The 17,588-nt window shown below is 49.7% G+C and overlaps 1 protein-coding gene across 1 annotated transcript; it reads right to left on the minus strand.

Annotated features, from left to right (window-relative positions):
• Window positions 1-769: 769 nt before the first annotated feature.
• On the minus strand, window positions 770-16,742 carry NDE1 (nudE neurodevelopment protein 1). The gene is made up of 8 exons (XM_084248485.1): window positions 16,654-16,742; window positions 15,444-15,597; window positions 10,750-10,898; window positions 5,768-5,904; window positions 4,321-4,500; window positions 3,232-3,323; window positions 1,864-2,015; window positions 770-1,065 (listed from the first exon to the last, which is right to left on the minus strand). The coding sequence occupies exons 1-8, from the start codon at window positions 16,734-16,736 to the stop codon at window positions 972-974; spliced, it is 1,041 nt and encodes a 346-aa protein (XP_084104611.1). The 5' UTR covers window positions 16,737-16,742; the 3' UTR covers window positions 770-971.
• Between the last annotated feature and the right edge of the window lie 846 nt (window positions 16,743-17,588).

Here is a 17,588-nt window from a genome sequence, read left to right on the forward strand (position 1 = left end):
AGATGTTCGTTTCTCCTAATTTTATTATTCTTTTAAAAAAATAAAAGTACATCTTTTATGGATACAGGTTAGGATGTTTCTAGGCAAAGACCTGGATCCTGAAGTTTGACTTTGCCGAATCTCTCAGTTGCCTCTGAGAAGTTCTGTTTTCATCTCAAGGGTATTTTTGCTGTTCTTTCAGAAAAGTAGCTCAGTGGCCCGAGGGGGGCGGCAGGCCTGCTCCTGACTCAGCAGGTGCTTTACTCCAGAAGTGAGAGCCGCAGCTGAGGGCACTGGGAGCCCTGGGTCCTGGATCCGTCTCTTCTTTGACAAGGAAGCTTCCAACCCGGTGCTTTTATCTGATTTGAAGGGCACCCCAATGATTTCACTATGGCTTTAAGTGAAGTCCTGTTCTTGGGGGTGGCAACACCAAGGCCATGTCACCCCCATTACCTCGAGTCATGAACTAGAGGTCGTCCAGGTGAGAAGGGGGGGTGTCAGGACAGCTTAAAGTAGGATTGATCTAAGGACACAGATTTTCCCACACCTTGGTCCACATGACATTTACCCTGAAGCAGCTTTAAAGGCCTGAGTGAGGCAGATAAAATCTCACAGGCTGACTACACCATAGTAGAAAAAGAAGGCACTTGCCCATCCTATTCTTTGCTCCATCACAGCTGGGCAACAGGGCACCGGGAGGTTTTGTTCTGGAAGGCATCCACCTTACCTTACAGCCCTACCAGGGGGCCTAGCTTGTCCCAATTTATTTGCAACACACCAATAAGGAAGCCTGGGATAGGGAGACATTTCACAGGGACAACCATGGCGGGGACAGGAAGGGGCCTCGGTCACCAGCAAGGGTGTCTGCTTGCTCATAATTCTCAAACTAACTTAAAAAAAAAGAAAAAAAAAATCCCAACCGCCAAACCCTAGCTTCAAGAAAGGAAGAAAGGCAGCGAGTCCCACACAGACGCCAAGGCTTCGGCGATTTCCTAAAGCAACATCCTGACTACACCCTGAGCTGACGGCAGCGAAGGCGAAGAAGGATTTGAAGGCGGCTTCCCAAATTCCAGGCGTCTCCCCAACCTTCAGACAGAGCAAACCAAGTTAAGCGGACATTACAGCTGGGACACACGGCTAGCCTCGCCTCGGGGCCCACAAAGTCACAGGAGTGGAATCGGGGGTCGGGAGCTGGGTCTCAATTTTCTCTCCTGTGAAACGAAGAAAATGACACTGGCTTTCTAGCACCCCCACCCGCCCAGGCCACACACACAGCCCAGCCTCAGAAGACCCTCCAGAAATATCCACTTCCAAAGGTCCAGAAGTTATGTGCAGGCCACAGAAAATGATTCTTCGCTTCCCATCCTCTGTCTGCCTGATCCACAGACCCACTGAGTTTATGCAGCTTGGGGACCAGCGAGATGGCGGCACTTCTCAGAAAATTCCTGCATCTGGGAGCCGCCCTGAGGTTCCTCTGGCAAGAAAATAATCGGGGCTGTGAGAGGCCAGGTCTGTGTTTTTCATTCGGTGGTGGGTTGGAGGAATCTAGTCTGGCTGGAATTTAGAGCCAGTTTCCTGAAGGTGGCCAATTTTTTTTCCCCTCTTCCAAGGGAAGCAGAGCAGTGTTCAGACAGGATATCCTCACAGCACGACCAGGAGCCGGGCTGGACAATCAAATAAAAATGACGGTCTCCTTGGCCACGTGCTCACAACAGAAGCCGCCACCTGCCTGACTCGGGACCACGGGCGGGGGGTGGAGGAGGTTTGCGGACAATCCCCCAACTTTTAAGCAACAGCTGCTGGTGGGGGCTCGAGGCTCCCACCTATCCAGCAGGTAACGATGGGTTTTCTCGAGGCCCAGGTGGAAGAGCAAAAGATACTGACCCTTTGTCGCCCAGAGGCACACTGGTGCTGCCTGACCGCCGGTCGCCACCATCTCTGCTCTTGCCCCCTCGCCCGGAGGCCGGGCCACTCGTTCGGTTTGGGGATTGATCGTAGACGAAGTTGCGGCAAGATGCGAGTTTGGACTCCAGCGCCTGGAGAGAAAGAGGCTTTCATCTCTCAAGTGAAGACAAGATGTCTGCGCTCACAGGCGCCGCTACTCAATGATCAGAAGCAGTGGTTCCCAGACTGCCAGGCGTCAGAATTCTAAGGGGGCCCAGAGGAGTCCGGTGCATGTCCAAGTCTGAGAGCTGTGGGCCTGAGGAATTTAGAGCCCCCCTGAGTATTACCCAGGTCTGGACGTCACATGCACTTTTGGAATCTTTCGCTCATGCTCAAGCAAGGGGTGCGGGCTGTGGGGGCTGGGACAGTGACTTTGCCTTGAGGTCACCGGTCCCTGCAGAAGTCCAAGGGCACTGCAGAAACCCAGGCTTCTCTCTCCTCTGACCATGCTGACTTTAAAACAGACCCTGTTCACTTCATAGAAAACCAGACAACCCAAAACATAAGAAATGGGAGGTGGGGCCTCCCTGGTGGCGCAAGGGGTTAAGATGCAGCACTGCAGCACTAGTTCGATCCTGACCAGGGAGCTACCCACATGGCACAGCAGACCTCTCCTGTCTTGCCTGCTGCTCCCCTCAGCACTGTATTTCAGTAGATATGCCTGTTCTGCTCCCCACTGTCTCTGGTGAATCCTCTCACCCCCTACACCCCTGCATCACTGGCCTGCACCCCAGCTCTTGTATGCATAAATAAATAAATCTTTAAAAAAAAAATCAGAAGTGAGTTTCTGTGACGTCGCAGCTCTGAATGTCTGGATCCAGGCAGTGGCAGGCTGGCAGGATTTAAATTATGTGTTCCCAGCATCAATTTAAAAAATGAAAGCAACGAGTTACAAAGAATACCTATGTTATTTCTTAAGCACGCAAGAACGCTTCCCTGTAATTAATGTAAAGCCTGTATGGTCAAGTTCTTTGCCCTAGGAGTTCAAGATTTCGCGCTTGAACTCCCTGAGGATTAAAAGAGAAGGCAATTTTCAAATGTCTCTCAAGACCAAAGACAACATCGAAATCCCCAAAAAGCAAAGGAAAATCGACCAGGAAAGCAGATGCCCAGGGATCACTGGAATGACTTGGGCTCAGAGATTGGGGTGTCTATTAATCACTGGGCCTCCTGACAATCCTGAGGACCCTTCAATCCTGGATCCAGACCTAGAACCCCACAAGTCCCAGCTGGGGGGAAGGCACCGGTGCGGTCCACACCCTCAGCCTCTGAAGGATGGCAGGAAGCCCCAGGGAGGCGCCGCCTTACCCCGACTTTTCGCAGTAGGTCTCCCACGATGTTGAGGGCCGATATCCGGGCTGCAGGGGTGAGGGGGGTCCCGCCCGCAGAGTCCTCCAGACCTGTGCAAAGGGAAGCACATGTGACACCGGCCCACAGCCAAAGGAGTGCACTGACATCACTGAAGGCAGGACAGGGGTGGGTGGGAGCACCTGACAGCTTCCCTTTGCTTCTAGAAGCTGCCCTATGTCATTCAACAGTTGCTGTACAACAGAAGAGTCCATCTGATGACCCACTTTTTGCGGGCTTACTACTGCATTATTTTTCTTGACAGGTTGTTCTTTTTTAAAAAAAGCAAAACAATTTGGTTTAAACATTTTGTTTAAAAATCAAAACAGGGCCTCCCTGTTGGCGCAAGGGGTTAAGCACCGCGCTATGAAGCAATCCGCAACCTCTGCAGCATGAGTTTGTTCCCCAGCCAGCCTGGGAGCAACCCACATGGCACAGCAAACCTTTCCTGTGTCGCCCGCTGCTCCCCTCAGCACTGTGTTTCAGTCAGTCTGCCTGTTCTGTTCCTTGCTCTGTCTCTGGTGAGTCCTCTCAACCCCCCCCCCCCAACATCTCTGGCCTGTACCCCAGCTCTTGTATGCATAAATAAATAAATCTTTAAAAAAAAAATCAAAATAATTTCTGGAAATGCTAGGAATCGCAGACTAGTCGACAAGAGCAGTGTCTGAGCGGGCGAAGCTGAGAGGCTCTCGCCGAGCCTCGTTCCTCCCGGTGACTCCAGGATCGCCTGGGCCCTTGTTAGACGAGGGACCTTGGTCCTGCCCAGACCTGCTGAATCCGAGGTGTGTGCTACCAGGTGTCTAACCAAACCGTGTAGAAACGAAAACTCTATTCTGACCACAGGCCCAAGACACAAGGCAGGCAGGTACCTGCCCCGCTGATGGACGAGACCGGCGCTTGCCGGACGTCAGGATATCCTCACAGCACTGCCACCCACGCCTGGTCCCTTAGCCCATATCCAGGGAGGAAGAGCTGCCCTGCCCCATCAGCACCCTGTTTTGCGTCCTGCTGTGACGCGAAGCAAATCTCCCCGATCCCCGCTCCCCTCACCTCGCCTGAAGGTGGCCGGTGTGCTGACGCTGGAGCCGGGGCCTCGATGAGCCGTGGGCGTGGACGGCACGGAGCCCGTGGCCTGCACAGCCGTGTCTATCCTTTCAGCCTCCGCCGGGCCGGGCTTGGGGGTCCTGGGCTTGTCCTGCTTCTGCTGCACAGCCAGCTCCTGCCGCAAGTCTGGCCAGGCAAGGGTTCGCGTGAAGGCCTGCTTTGAGTAATGGGGTGGGGGTGCAGTGGGGGCTAACACAGACGTGGGCGGGGGAAGCACTACCAGCTGAAAGTTCCACATAAACCCTGAAGGAAGGGGAACCCGTGGGACCTGCCCACTGGACTGTCTGGAAGGCCAGAAAAAGGACCCTATTCCTCTTTTCAGTAATAAGCAAAAAGTTCCAGGAAATGTTTAAACTATCATAAGTGACACAGTCACACTTTTGTTTAAAAAAATATGCCCACACAGCAGATGGGCAGAATCCTGAGTGAAAACAGACTCTCCTGACACCCCAAATGCCCTTCCTCACATGTACCCACTCTCATGTGTGCAGTTTGTGTCTTTCTCGCTCCAAGCACGTGCCTAATTGTCATTAAGCACAAGTGGAAACACGTCTACTGGGACTGATCTCCTGCTTCAATGGTGGGTTTAACCACTTTCCTGTGACTGACACAACGCACATCTATACTTGTTCACCTTAAGGAAAGTTTCAAATTCCATGAGTCCATGAGATTCATGTAACCACTCCAATACTGATGCACAATCAGAAACAAAAGTTTCTTTCTTTTTAATCCCATTTCTGCTGGCTACACCTCAGAAACCAATTCATTTTATACACAATTAATTGGGACCTAAAAAAAAAAAAAATCAATCTCCTGTTGCTAAGAAAGATCCTAAAAGTTCTCATCAGAAGAAAAAAAAGGTGCAGCTAAGTGGGGGATGGATGTTAACTAGAGACTGGGGTGATCCCTTTGTTATAACAGTTATCGAATCATTACACTGTATACCTGAAACATACAATAGTATGTCAGTTACACCACCATTTTAGAAAGTGTTTTATCTGTGAAGTCTGATAATTCTGGGGTGTAGCTGGAGTATAAAAACACAAGCAAAAAAAGTATTTCTCAGAGCACTAATTCACCACCATCACGGCTCACTAGCAATTCCATCAACAGCGATTTCCTCTCTACGAAATGCTTGTGTTCTTTCTGAGCAAAAAGCTGGCTCGGGGTTAAAACAGGCACAAGGGGTTTGACAGGCTCGATGTGATCATTTTCCACCCAGGGCAGGGACGAGAGCAGGGGCCTGCTGGGTGTGGACCCCGCCCTCTGAACACACAGTCCCTGTGCAGATCTCCAGCAGAGGAAGTGCTGGGCCAGCTCCGGGACAGGACGTTCCCAGTGGGAGAGAGGACGGCGCTGGTGGGACACACAGAACACAGCAAGGCCTCCTGACCTCTGGCTTCATCCTTCAGCCGCTGAACCGATTCTAGGAGGTTCTCCTTCTCGTCCAGCTCACTCTCCAAGAAGGCGTTTCTCTCAATGGCTTGATTCAAGCGCTGCTCGAAGTCTTCCAAAGACATGATTGTGGCCCTGGGTAAGAGGCAAGCAGAGCTGTCAGCCTGGTGCCCAAAGACCTGGGAGAGGAAGTGGGGGAACACAGGGCATGAGCCCCACATGGGCCTGAGCAGCCCCTTAACCTGCCAAGACCCAGTGCTCCACCTGTAGACTGGGACTTTCTCAGCTCAGGAGGAACATGAGGCCATCCTAAGGATTAAAGGAGATGGTGCCCACAGGGCACTTGGCAGTGAGTCTTATTAGACCATGTCTACTGCCAAGAGCTGCACGCACCCTGTTCTCCAGGAGACTCCTAGGCTATCCAACTAAATGCACACATAGTGCAGTAGCATGCATTTTAAGCAGGTAGAAGAGACCACACCTTTAATTGCTCAGTTATCATAAGCACTTTTCAAAGTTCAGCGTGCTAAGCCTCAGCCCCAGTGCCCTGTTAAGCCACTACTTCTTGGGAACAGTGGAGACATCTCCCTGGAAGGCACTGAGAAGTGCTGTAATAAAGAAATCTGTTTAACTCAGGCACAGAGAAGGGAGCTTGCCAAGTTTACTCATGTGTAGAGCAAGGTAGCAGTAAAAGGACCTTCACAAGGCAGAAGCGGGTGCGGGGAGGAGGAGGGAGTAATACCCAAACACACAACAGGTAAGTGTCAGCAGTTTTCATTCCTGACCGTGCATATGTCTCAAGAAGACCTTGAGCAGCTGCTAACTGCATTTCTCAGTGGTTAGCAGGTTTGGGGTGCAACCCAAGAGTCAGCACCTGGCTCTCCCTGAGAGACCAGTTAAGTGCCCTTGGGCAACTCCAGTCATTCCCCAGCAAACGAGGACCAATGCACTCGTTTATTAAATCCATTATATTAAAAAACTCAAAGTTACTCGTAACTCAGAAATGCACCTACTCACAGGCAGAAATCCAAAGTTTGGGAACTTTGAAGTCATCTGGAAAACAGTGACTTACATATTTGTTGGAAATGTTTCTACGCAAAGAACAATGGAGCAAGAACTATCAACATCACATATGCATAGATCCTTTGACCTGGCTTCTGGGAATTTGTTCTGTAAATATACATCTATGTGAGCAATGCTCTCACATCCATCACAGCCATGCTTAGCACTGCAAAAGAATGGAGATGCAACAAATACATCCAGAGGAGATTAGATAAATAATTACAGCTTCATACAATACTAACCATACCATATTTGCATTGGGGGAAAAAGAACAAAGGATGCTCTGTGTCTTCACATAGAGAGATATCCAAGATCTATTGTTATGTGAAAAAGTGAAAGTACAATGGTGTGTACAGAATGCACTTTTGTGGGGGGGGGAAAAAGAGGGGCTTTACATAAATTTCTACTTGCTTGATTTACATAAGAAGCCCTACCCCTTTGTATATTATTTTTGAACTATATGAATGTACTACTTCTTTGCAGTACAAGTCTTCTCCCTCCTGGCATCCACAGCCTTGCTGCAGACTCCATCTCCCACCCTTAACAGGGCTGGGCCATGTGACTTGCACAGATCAATGATATATTGACAAGTCAGTGGCCAGCCAGAAATCAGAACATACTATAAAGCCACAGTAATCAAGTTATTATGGTACTGGTATAGCATTTCGCTGCACCAAACAAAGAATCTAGAATTATATCCCATGACATAAGAATGGTTAACATATGACAGAGTGTAGCTCATTTCACTATTAGAAAAGATGGAGTGCTTAATAAATAGTGCTGACATCAATGGGTTATACTGACCCAATGAAAGTCAAATTGGAAGCCATACTTCATACTAGATACAAAAATTAATTCCAGGTAGATTAAATGCATATGTGTAAGACAATGAAGCAATAAAAAAATAACTTGCAGGACCTCGCTGGTGGCACAAGGGGTTAAGACACAACCTATGAAGATATTCGCAGCCACTGCAGCATGTGTTTGATCCCCAGGCCAGGGAGCTACCCACATGGCGTGGCAGACCTCTCCTGACTTGCCCACTGCTCCCTTCAGCAGTGTATTTCAGTCAGTCTGCCTGTTCTGTTCCCCACTCTGTCTCTGGTGACTCCTCCTACCCCTGCCACACCTCTGGCCTGTATCCCAGTTCTTGTATGCATAAATAAATAAATCTTCAAACTTGCAAAAAAAATGTATGAAAATCTCTGCCATCAAAGGATGGTCATTTCCCTAAAGAAGTATGGAGCCCTAGAAGCTACGGAAGGAGACATAGCTGATGACCTAAAAATGAAAAATGTTTGTAAGAAAAATAATACCACAAAGTCAATAGACAACAGGCATTCTTTAAAAGCTATTTTCAACACAGGACAAAAGACAAAGACTGTAGCAAAAATATTACAAAGAGCTCTTACAAAATGACAAGAAAGGAGAGTCCACTTCTGGCCATGCTTAAAGCAGCTTGCATCAGACCAAAACTCCTATAAGCTCTGGGTAAAACATAAAAGACAATTACCTGAAGGTCTGGCAAAAACTAGAAGGGAGCCAACACTTGGATGAAGGGAGCAGTATGGAGTGAATTTTGCATCTCTATAAGCTTTTTATTACAGCTCCAGTGATAGAAATTCACCACCACAGGAGAGTCCCAGATTCTGATATAACCCCTCCCCACCTCTCTAGCTGACCCCTAAACCATGTGTGTGCGTGAGAGACTTGATGCAGCCCAATGAAGACGAAATGAATGGAGTCATCTTCAGCTACTGTCCATCAAGAAGAGACAGTTTAGAGTGAGTTCAGCTTAGTAAACAAACAAAAGCAACAATGTGACATCATTCACACTTTCCAGAATACAATCCAAAATTATTAGACACTTGCAGAGCAAGGAAGAGGTGACCCAAACTCAAGAGAAAAGGCAAAATCAACCTGAGACAGCCCAGAAAATGGAATCAGCAGAAAAGGGCTTTTTAAAATAACTACTTTACCTATGGTCAGGATGTGGGAAAAAAAAAATCTCCAAAGGAGAAATTGTTTTTTTTTTTAATACAGCAAAATATGACATCTAGAATAAAACATTGGAACTGACTTAGCAGACTGGAGAAAGGGGGGTGGCGGGGGTCACTGAGCTTGAAACTATCAATAGAAATTATCCAATTTGAGGCAACAGGGAAAAAAAAAAAAACAAAACAGTGCCTCAGGGACTAATGTATGTCAAGGACTAATGTATGTCACTGGTAACCTGGGAGAGGACAGGAGAGGAAAGATGTTTGAGCAAATAATGACCAAAGTTAAATTTGGCAAAAGACAAATATACAGATGAACGAAGCCCAGCAAACCCCTATCCAGGTGCATAAATACAAAATCCAGGTGTGCAAATCAACAGCCAAGGAGCAACATGAAGAAAGACAACAGACCATACCGGAGAGTGACTAGTCCACAGAGCACTACCGCCTGACCCGAGGAGACAAGGGGCAACCGCTTCAGAGCTGAAGGCAAATGGAAGACCTGTCAAGACAGAACTCGCCATCCAGGGAGGATGCCAAGAAGGCAGGCAAAGACGTGGTGCATGAGTACAACGGCATGTACTCAGTCATAAAGAAAGATGAACGCTTGTCATCTGGGGCAACGTGAATGACCTTGAGGGTGCTGACCTAAGTTGGGGGGAGAAGGAGGGAGAGAAAGAAAGAGAAAGAAAGAAAAAAGAGAGAGAGAGAGAAAGAGAGAGAGAGAGAGAGACTGACTGCAGGATTTCCTCCATACTGTAATGTAAAAAAACTAAACGAATGAACAAACAAAACAAAAACTAGAGAAATCATCTGGTGGTTACGGAGGGGAAGGGAGCTGGTGAAATGGGCAAAAGGAGTCCGGTGTGTGGCAATGGAGGGAAAAGGAGACTTTGGTTTGGTGGTGATGGTGCTGCAGTGTAGACGGAGGTTGAATTACAATATTGCACTCCTGCAACTTATACACCAGTGCTTACTAAATCAAAATTCACTTAAAAAGGAATGAAGGCAAAATAAAAACATTTTCAAATAAACCAAAACTAGAAGAATTCAGCAGCAGCAGACGTACAACGCCAAGAAATCTTAACGGACGTTCTTCAAGCTGAAGGGAAATGATAGTGGAGGCAAAGTCGGATCTTCAGGAAGGAAAGAAGAGCATCAGGAATGGAAAATACCAAAGGCTATCTTTTCACCCTCTTGATTTCTCTAAATACACTTGGCCTTTTAAAGCAAAAACTCTAACAATGTATTGTGACAATCCACAGCCGCCGAAGACGTAAGGGCTATGACAAGGGTAACATCAAGTTCAAGGATAAAGGAAACTGTGAGGTTGCGAGGTGGGTCGCGTTTGCTCTAAATGGTACAACATTAACTAAACTGTGACTATCTGGTAATGCAAAGAAGAGGGGTGGGGAGAAGGCAAGGCAAGGAGCCGCACACGTAAGCCCTAAGCAGGTCACTGTGTGTAATTTATATCCAAAAAAATTTGTAAGGGTTTTCTTTAAAGCACAGGTCTGGCTCAGGGAAACTATACAATAAGCACGGAACACCTGGTCAGGAAATACTGCTGGCGGGACACGGGGCTTCCTGTCCTCTGCCCAGAACGCTCTCACTCTTCTGGATCGTGTCGACACATCCCTCCATCTTAGCCCAAGGCATTTCCTCTGGGCAGTCTTGCCATGACATACCCCACCAAGGACGGGATGAACACCTCTATCACCCGCCCCCAGCATCCTGACTTTTGCTCACAGCTGCGAGCAAGTGGCACTTCCTTCCTCTGAACCAGCAGTCTCCACCAGGACCCTGGCCTGGGTGCTCGCTGCTGAGTTCTCCACACGCAACAGAGGGCTGGTCCCCAGCTGCTGGGGGCAAAGAGCGGAGACCAGAGGCTCCAAGACCCACCTCCTCCTTCCCAGCTTACCGCTTGGCTCGTTCCAGGTCGTCATTGGCTTGCTCCAGCTCTCGGATGTACTTCTGCAGCTGGTCTTTAATGGCTTTTGTCTGGGCAAGGTCATCCTCCAGGGCGGAGATCTGTCGGTAGCCTTCCGAATGCTGCGTCTCAAACTTCTCCTGGAAGACAAAATCCACGAGTGAAGGACTGACGACTCGTGGTCAGCACTGAGTCTTCCCTCCCCTCCAGCTCCTTAAACACTCAGGTCCTTCCTGGCTCCAAGGCCTCCTGTTGCCGTGACCATTCTTTCCGCCGCACGCCCCGCCTGCACCCTCATCATCAGGGGAGTTCTCTCTCCCTAACTAGAGGGTCTCCCATCTCACCCACTGGGGAGGCTGCAGGGCTCCTCCCCACAGCCACAACCAGGCCTGAGCTCAGTCCACAGGACCAGCTCTCACAGATGTGCCTCAAATTGGTCTGAGCCGAGCGCCTCCTGCATCCTGTCCTCTCCCCAACCAGCAGCCTCTGGATGTTCAAGAAGCCCCCAACCACCTGCAAAGAAGTCATTTCACTCAAGGTATGCAGAGCCCCAGAAAGCTATGGAAACCTCCCCAAGCCTCATCCAACAGAGCAACCTGGGCCCAGGTCCGGTGCCGTCCCTGGAGGATGAGAACATCGGGAATCAGACGCTAGTGGCATCTGACTCCCAGGAGCAGGGCCTCATGTACCAAGATGACAACAGTTCTGAGTCTGTGGCCCAGGAAGCACCCCCTGCAGCGGGGGGCACTTAGGGGGGACTTCTGGACCTCTGGGGAAAGGAAGGAGGGAGGAAACAAAGAAACGGAGAAAAAAAGAAGCCTGTTATTAATTGCAAAAAGAAAGCTTGGCGTGATCTGGCTCTGCTTCCCAAAGGCAAAGACCAAAGGCAAAGCAGGCTCCTGACACCCGCTGTGGCCCAACTGCAGCAGCCGCCCCGGTGGCCACTCCCAGAGCTCAGCAGAGTCCACTGAGTCAAGATGAATCCAGGCCAACCGGGCCGATGCTCCTAACGCAACGCCAGACCGAGAAGCCATCCAGCCCAATTGCACTCACACTCCACACACCCGCAGTCCTCATCACTTGCTCAGAGGCCACACACGCACATACACACACTCACACACACACGCGTGCACACAATGTTGCTCTAGTTCCTCTTTCAAATTCTGTTCCTCCAGCAAACACCCTTCCTGGATCCTACACTTGTGAAAAAAAAAAAAAAAAACACTTCCCACAGGAAAGGTCTGAATGTAACTAGAAAGTTAAAAAAAAAAAAAAAAAAGGCACATTCCCCTCCTTTACTCAGTGGAGTAAACAAAAGCGTTGCTAGAAACAGTCTGGTTGCACCAGGGAGATGACATCATGTGCGTTGGCGGGCGCCGAGAAGGACAGCCACCCCGGAAGCCACAGGCCTTTGGGGTGAGCACGGTAGGGGTGGGTTGGGGGCGGGGCTGCTGGGTCCCGGAGGCCCTGCTTCTAGGGGTGAGCAGGGGCAGCCCTTGCGCCCCCAGGCCGTGGGGCGGGCAGGGCTCTCCTGTCCCACCCCCCCCCACTAGGGTGCGTCTCCACATGAAACAGGAGGGCACAGGTCCTGGGTCATTAACTGACATTCAAACATGGGTTCCCAGAGGATGTGGCAACAGGTTCTTCCCGGGTGTGAAGGTTCAAACGATCACCTCCACACACGCAGACTTGAAAGCTGCTGCTGGGACGTGGCGTTGCGTGCGGGGCTCGTTATAATGAGCTGTCAGCTGGGGGAAGCCACAATAGGCGCTCTGTGTGGGGCCCACAGGCCTTTCTGTTCAACTTGTGATGAATGCGCCTGTTGTCAACAAGGGCCCAGCTAAGGCATTTCTCCAGGAGGCCGACAAACATGAGGATTTTCCTTACCCCAAGTCTCTTCTGCCCCTGCGTGGCGCTCTAAGCCCTGTACCTCCATCAAGCGGCTGTAACCAAGGGGTCTTCCGTGGGCTCAGGGGTGCCGTCCCTGAGCTACTTGGCAGTTGCACCATGTCCATTCAGCACCCCCGAGGCCACCTCCTCTCCCCCACACTCATCCTCCTGCACCCCCTTTCCATCCTGAGTTCCCCTTGACTTAAGGACTGCAGTGGTGCTGAGGCACCTGTTGGCAGCTGAGTGGGGTGGGGCAGGGGTGGGGAAAAGCAGCCAGTGACATGTCCCCCAGTGTCAGAGATACCGGGGAGGGGACACCTTGGGGACCGGGATGACCTGCAAAAAGCTGGTTCTAGGTCAGCAGCCACTACTCGGCTTTTGCTGGTGTGGACGACGGCCTGTGTGGCCACCTCTCCTACTTCTCCAGAGAAGGCAGAAATGCAGATTTTTACCGATTCACGACTTTGAAGGTTGATGTTGAACATTTGAAAAACACTGAAGAGCTGTATTTTCCTTCAAAAGGCACAGCAAAAGCCCCGACTCTGGTGAGTGCTGAGCACACTGAGCAGGCACAGGCAAGTGTACAGGTGTCTGTGATTGACTTTGAATGCAGCAGAAAAACAGACTGACAGACGAATATCTAACAAAAAGCAAGCATAGCAGATGGGGAGAGCCTCCTGGTGGATAGACAGGACTTCACCAGAAGATTCTTTCAACCTTGCTATGCACTTGAAAACTTTCTGCTAAAACACTCAAGACCACACTCAGAAGGCAGCGAGCCTGGGCGCGCTGGCCTGCAACATAAAAGCTTTGGCGCCACCCCTCAGCTTCCAAGGCCGTTGGCACCAGCCCTCTGCCACTCCCTTCCCTCCATCTACTTGGGCCTCGCTTTTTTCCATGTATAAGCAAAGCCAGGATTCCCAAAGTCCACTTAATGCTCACTCTTGTCTGTGTCTGTGTCCTTCTCATCAACCCCTGTACATACACAAACAAGATATGCTTCACCTTGGCATACGCGCTCAGGTACGGTCCCACTCCTGATGAGCCTGTCTCACCCCACGACATCTTTCTTTCTCAGGTCAGTGCTTCAGGGGCCAGGCACCCTCCCCTAACAGCTCTACAGAATTCAGCTGGTCTCATCCTCGAAGCTTCCCAGCATGTCTCCTTCTACCACCCGTCTCCCCCAGCCCCGAGCACACACTGCTGGGCCTCAGCTCTTTCTCCCAGCAGGTCATCAAACGTACATGGGAGATTTAAAAGAAAAACAAATACACACAGGCACACAGACGTGACGGGGCCTGGCCCTGACTGAGAGCAGGACATCAGGGTGGGGTGGGTGCGGCCTGTCTGAGGTGTATGGAGCTGGCCAGGCGACCTGCCTAGCAGTGAGGCCACTGGTTTACTTGGTCACCTCTGATGAGCCCTATACAATGTACAGAAGCCGTGTCTGCCCTGGAAAGCAGAGCTTTCCCAGAGATTGGCCCTCTCACAACTTGAAGGAGGGGCCACTACTGGCGTCTAGTGCGTAGGGACCAGGGACACTGTCCAATGTCCTCCAGTGCCCAGGCCAGCCCCCAAAAGAGCATCTGATCTCCAAGGTCAACAGTGCCCAGGCCTGCCTTAGACCAGCAACATCCAAAAGAACTTTCTGTAATTATGGAATCAGTCCATAAACTATGGAAACAGGTCCATAACCACACCCAAGTGGCCCCTGGGCCCTTGAAAGGTGGCCATTATGACTGAGAAACATTTGAAAATTTTTTAATATATTTAAATGTCAGCAGTCACCTGTGGCCTGGAAGCCACACACCAGTCCCACTGTGCAGCTCCGCATCCAACCCTGTACTGACCACAAATGTAGTCACACTCCATGCTCTGAAGACCCCTGGTGGGATTATTCTAGAAGGCCAAGAGCAGCTAGGAGACAACTATGAAACTTGCTTCTCCCAGAGCTTCCCCCACCTGGGGCACCAAGGGCTCAACTCCCACATCGACCCCACAGCCTGGGGTGGGGGGAGTGGCCAGGGCAATAGCCCCTCACTCAGCAGGCTCCTTTCCCAGTCACTGCGACTCTGTGGTTTATAAGAGATACGCGTTTGGTCATTTGTAGCACCAAAATGTATTTCTCAAGACTATCTGGTATCCACCCACAAGTCCCCCGCCCTTAGAATTTCCCAAGGTTGAGTAGTAAAGGTGACATAAATGAGGTGGCATTTTGGGAAGCACCTGGGGCGGCTGCCAGGGGAACCAACCATGTGGCGAGAGATTTGAACTTCCAGTCCCAACCCCTGATCTCTGAGGAGACAGGAGGGGCTGGAGTGCGAGCCCCATCACCAGTAGCCAATGATTTATTCAATCATGCCAGAGTAATGAGCGCCCCATGCCTGGTCCACTCCTCACCCCAGGCATCTCTTCTACCTGACTGGTCCCAAGTTACATACAGCTGGTGTTGTCATGAGGAGACTCAGGATTTCCTGAGTCCTGTGAGCCGCTCTAGCAAGTCAATCCGCTGACCTACAGCCAGGCGTCAGAAGCACAGGTAACAATCCAGGCTTGTGACGGGCACCTGAGTCTGTGGAAGTATTGGGAACCTCTCACAACCTGGGTTCGTCTAAAGAGGAGGGTGGTCTTGGGTAGACTCTGATGCTGTCGACACCGGGCTGGTGCCTGAAACTGTTGGTGTCAGGAGGCCTCCATACCCACCCACGTTGCAACGGGGTTCAGGGACCCTATTCAGTCACACACACCATGCTGGAAACCTGTCTTTACCCGAGTGCATTTCCCAGCCCCCTCACCTTGATGGTTTCCAGCTCCATGCGAAGGCGGTTATTTTCGGACAGGAGGTCCCTATTCCTGGTTTCAATTTGTTGCAGCTGCGTCTCCAATTCGGCTTCATATTCTCGACTCCCCTCCTGGAATTCTCGGAGTTCCTCTTGTGTATTCTCCGCCCTACAGCAGAAGTCCCAGATGTCAGATCGTGGCCTATTAAGCGCTTACGTGCCACAGAGTGTTACACTTGGCTGGCTCTCTAGTCAACTGCCCTTTTTTTTTTGTTGTGGGACCCTTGCCGGCAGCTGGGGAATGAACCGGCGCTACAGAGCTGCAGAGTCTGCGGGCAGACTCGCAGCCCAGCGCTCAACTGCTGAGGCACCAGGGGAGGCCCGTCAACTGCCTTTTGAGGCAGAAACAATCATTATCCTCATCTTACAGATAAGATAAGGTTTAGACAAGATGAGTGATTCGTCTCTAAAGGTCACATGAGTGAGAAACAGAACTTGGCCCTGATCTCCGAAGCCGTTTCCTCACCAAGTCACTCTTGACTCATTCATTCAACACGTATCTTTTGATACCAGTACATAGTAAATACTGTGGATTTACAGTATCTGCTGCAGACTTATTTATAACAAAGAATTAGACAGGCGGTAAATACTTATCACACCACTACAATCCAGCCCATCCCAAATATCCAAATCTGGTTTCTCAATCTGCAAAATTCAAGGGACTCAAACACAAGTCTGAATTGATCTTTAAGAACATCAACATTGGAGGGACTAGAATCAGGCCTCCGCATGAAGGGTCCATGAGAAATAAACAATGCTGAGCACATATGTGCACACACATACACATACACACCATACTCATACTCACTGGCTTCAAATTTAAAAAAATCCACACCAACATATTTTGCAAGGCATAGGGAGAAGTTCTTCCATATGGCATCTGGGAACTGATAAGACCCAGCCAAAAAGTAAAATGGGAAGTAACACAGCAGGTTGCTCAGCACTTTGGAGTTCAAATTCTAGCTGTGTGACCTTGGGCAAGTTATCCGCCTTTTTGGAGGCTCCACTTCCCCACTTGTAAAGTGGGGTGCTAATAGTGTGCAGCTCTGGTCTGACCTGAAAGTTTATGACAAGCCCTTCCCGGTGCTGGTCACATCATGGGCCCTCACTGGACACCTGAGCCATCAGTTCAAGAGAAACAGCAGGTGAACTTGGGGGAACTGACCTCTGCTTGTAGGTCATAGCCAGATCTTTCCAGTAGTTAGCTTCTTCCTCCTCAGAGCTGAAAGTCTTTCCTGAGTCCTCCATTGTGAAGACGGGGCAAGAGATCACGCTTGTTGTGGCATGGTGTCTAGAGAGAAGGTGTTAAATCATTACCCACATCTGTCAAAATAGCTGATCTTTACTGGGAGAAAAATGGCCGAACTTTACTTTGGATTAAATGACAAAGCATTGCCAAAAAACTGAAGCTAAATCCAAACACAATACAGCTCACCGCATGTTCCATTCCATGGGTCAGTGTCAAGGCTTAGTATATTGGGCCACAAAAGATTACTGAGCAACTACTATAGGACCTAGGAATCCAAACCAAGTGTCTCCAAGATCCCTGTTTCCCTTCAAGGGCTTGACAGTATGGTAAGGGAGAGATTTACCTGTAAATTATCATCAAACTATATGGGGCACGCAGCTATGAAATGCACTCAGGATACTGACACACAATAAATCACATTTATTTATACAATATGATGGGTTTTTTGACATATGTATACATCAAAAACATAAATATCTGTGGCCCAATATACTAAGCATGGACATTGACCCATGGAATGGAACATGTGGCTGAGCTGTATTGTGTCTGGATTTGGCTGAGAAGCCACTATCACAGTCAAGATAATAACCATTTCAACTAGTGCATAAGGGATGTAAGGACTTGCAAACTCAACAGAAGAGTCAAGGAAGGCTTCCTGGAAGAGGTGGTGCATGAGCTGCAGGAGAAGATACAAAAGGATAGGAAGATGAATGGCGGAGAAAGAAGGTACTGAACAGAAGGGACACAGTCAGGCTTGCGGGAGGAGCGAAAGGGAGTCAGGTAGGTCTGGGTTGAAAGTTGAAGGGGAGGGAAGCTGGACAGATGAACATGGAGGGGCTAGATCACCAAAC

Source organism: Talpa europaea (genome assembly GCF_964194135.1).
Source record: "Talpa europaea genome assembly, chromosome: 12".
Taxonomy (NCBI): Eukaryota; Metazoa; Chordata; class Mammalia; order Eulipotyphla; family Talpidae; genus Talpa; species Talpa europaea.

Bases quoted from the DNA above. Each gene is read 5' to 3' on its own strand.
- NDE1 (XM_084248485.1), bottom strand. From the start codon at position 16,736: ATGGAGGACTCAGGAAAGACTTTCAGCTCTGAGGAGGAAGAAGCTAAC. The intron at 5,905-10,749 runs GTAAGCTGGGAA...CCTCTTACCCAG, and splicing joins GACCTGGAACGAGCCAAGCG to GGCCACAATCATGTCTTTGG. The intron at 1,066-1,863 runs GTCAGTATCTTT...CTCTGTCTGAAG, and splicing joins GTGCCTCTGGGCGACAAAGG to GTTGGGGAGACGCCTGGAAT.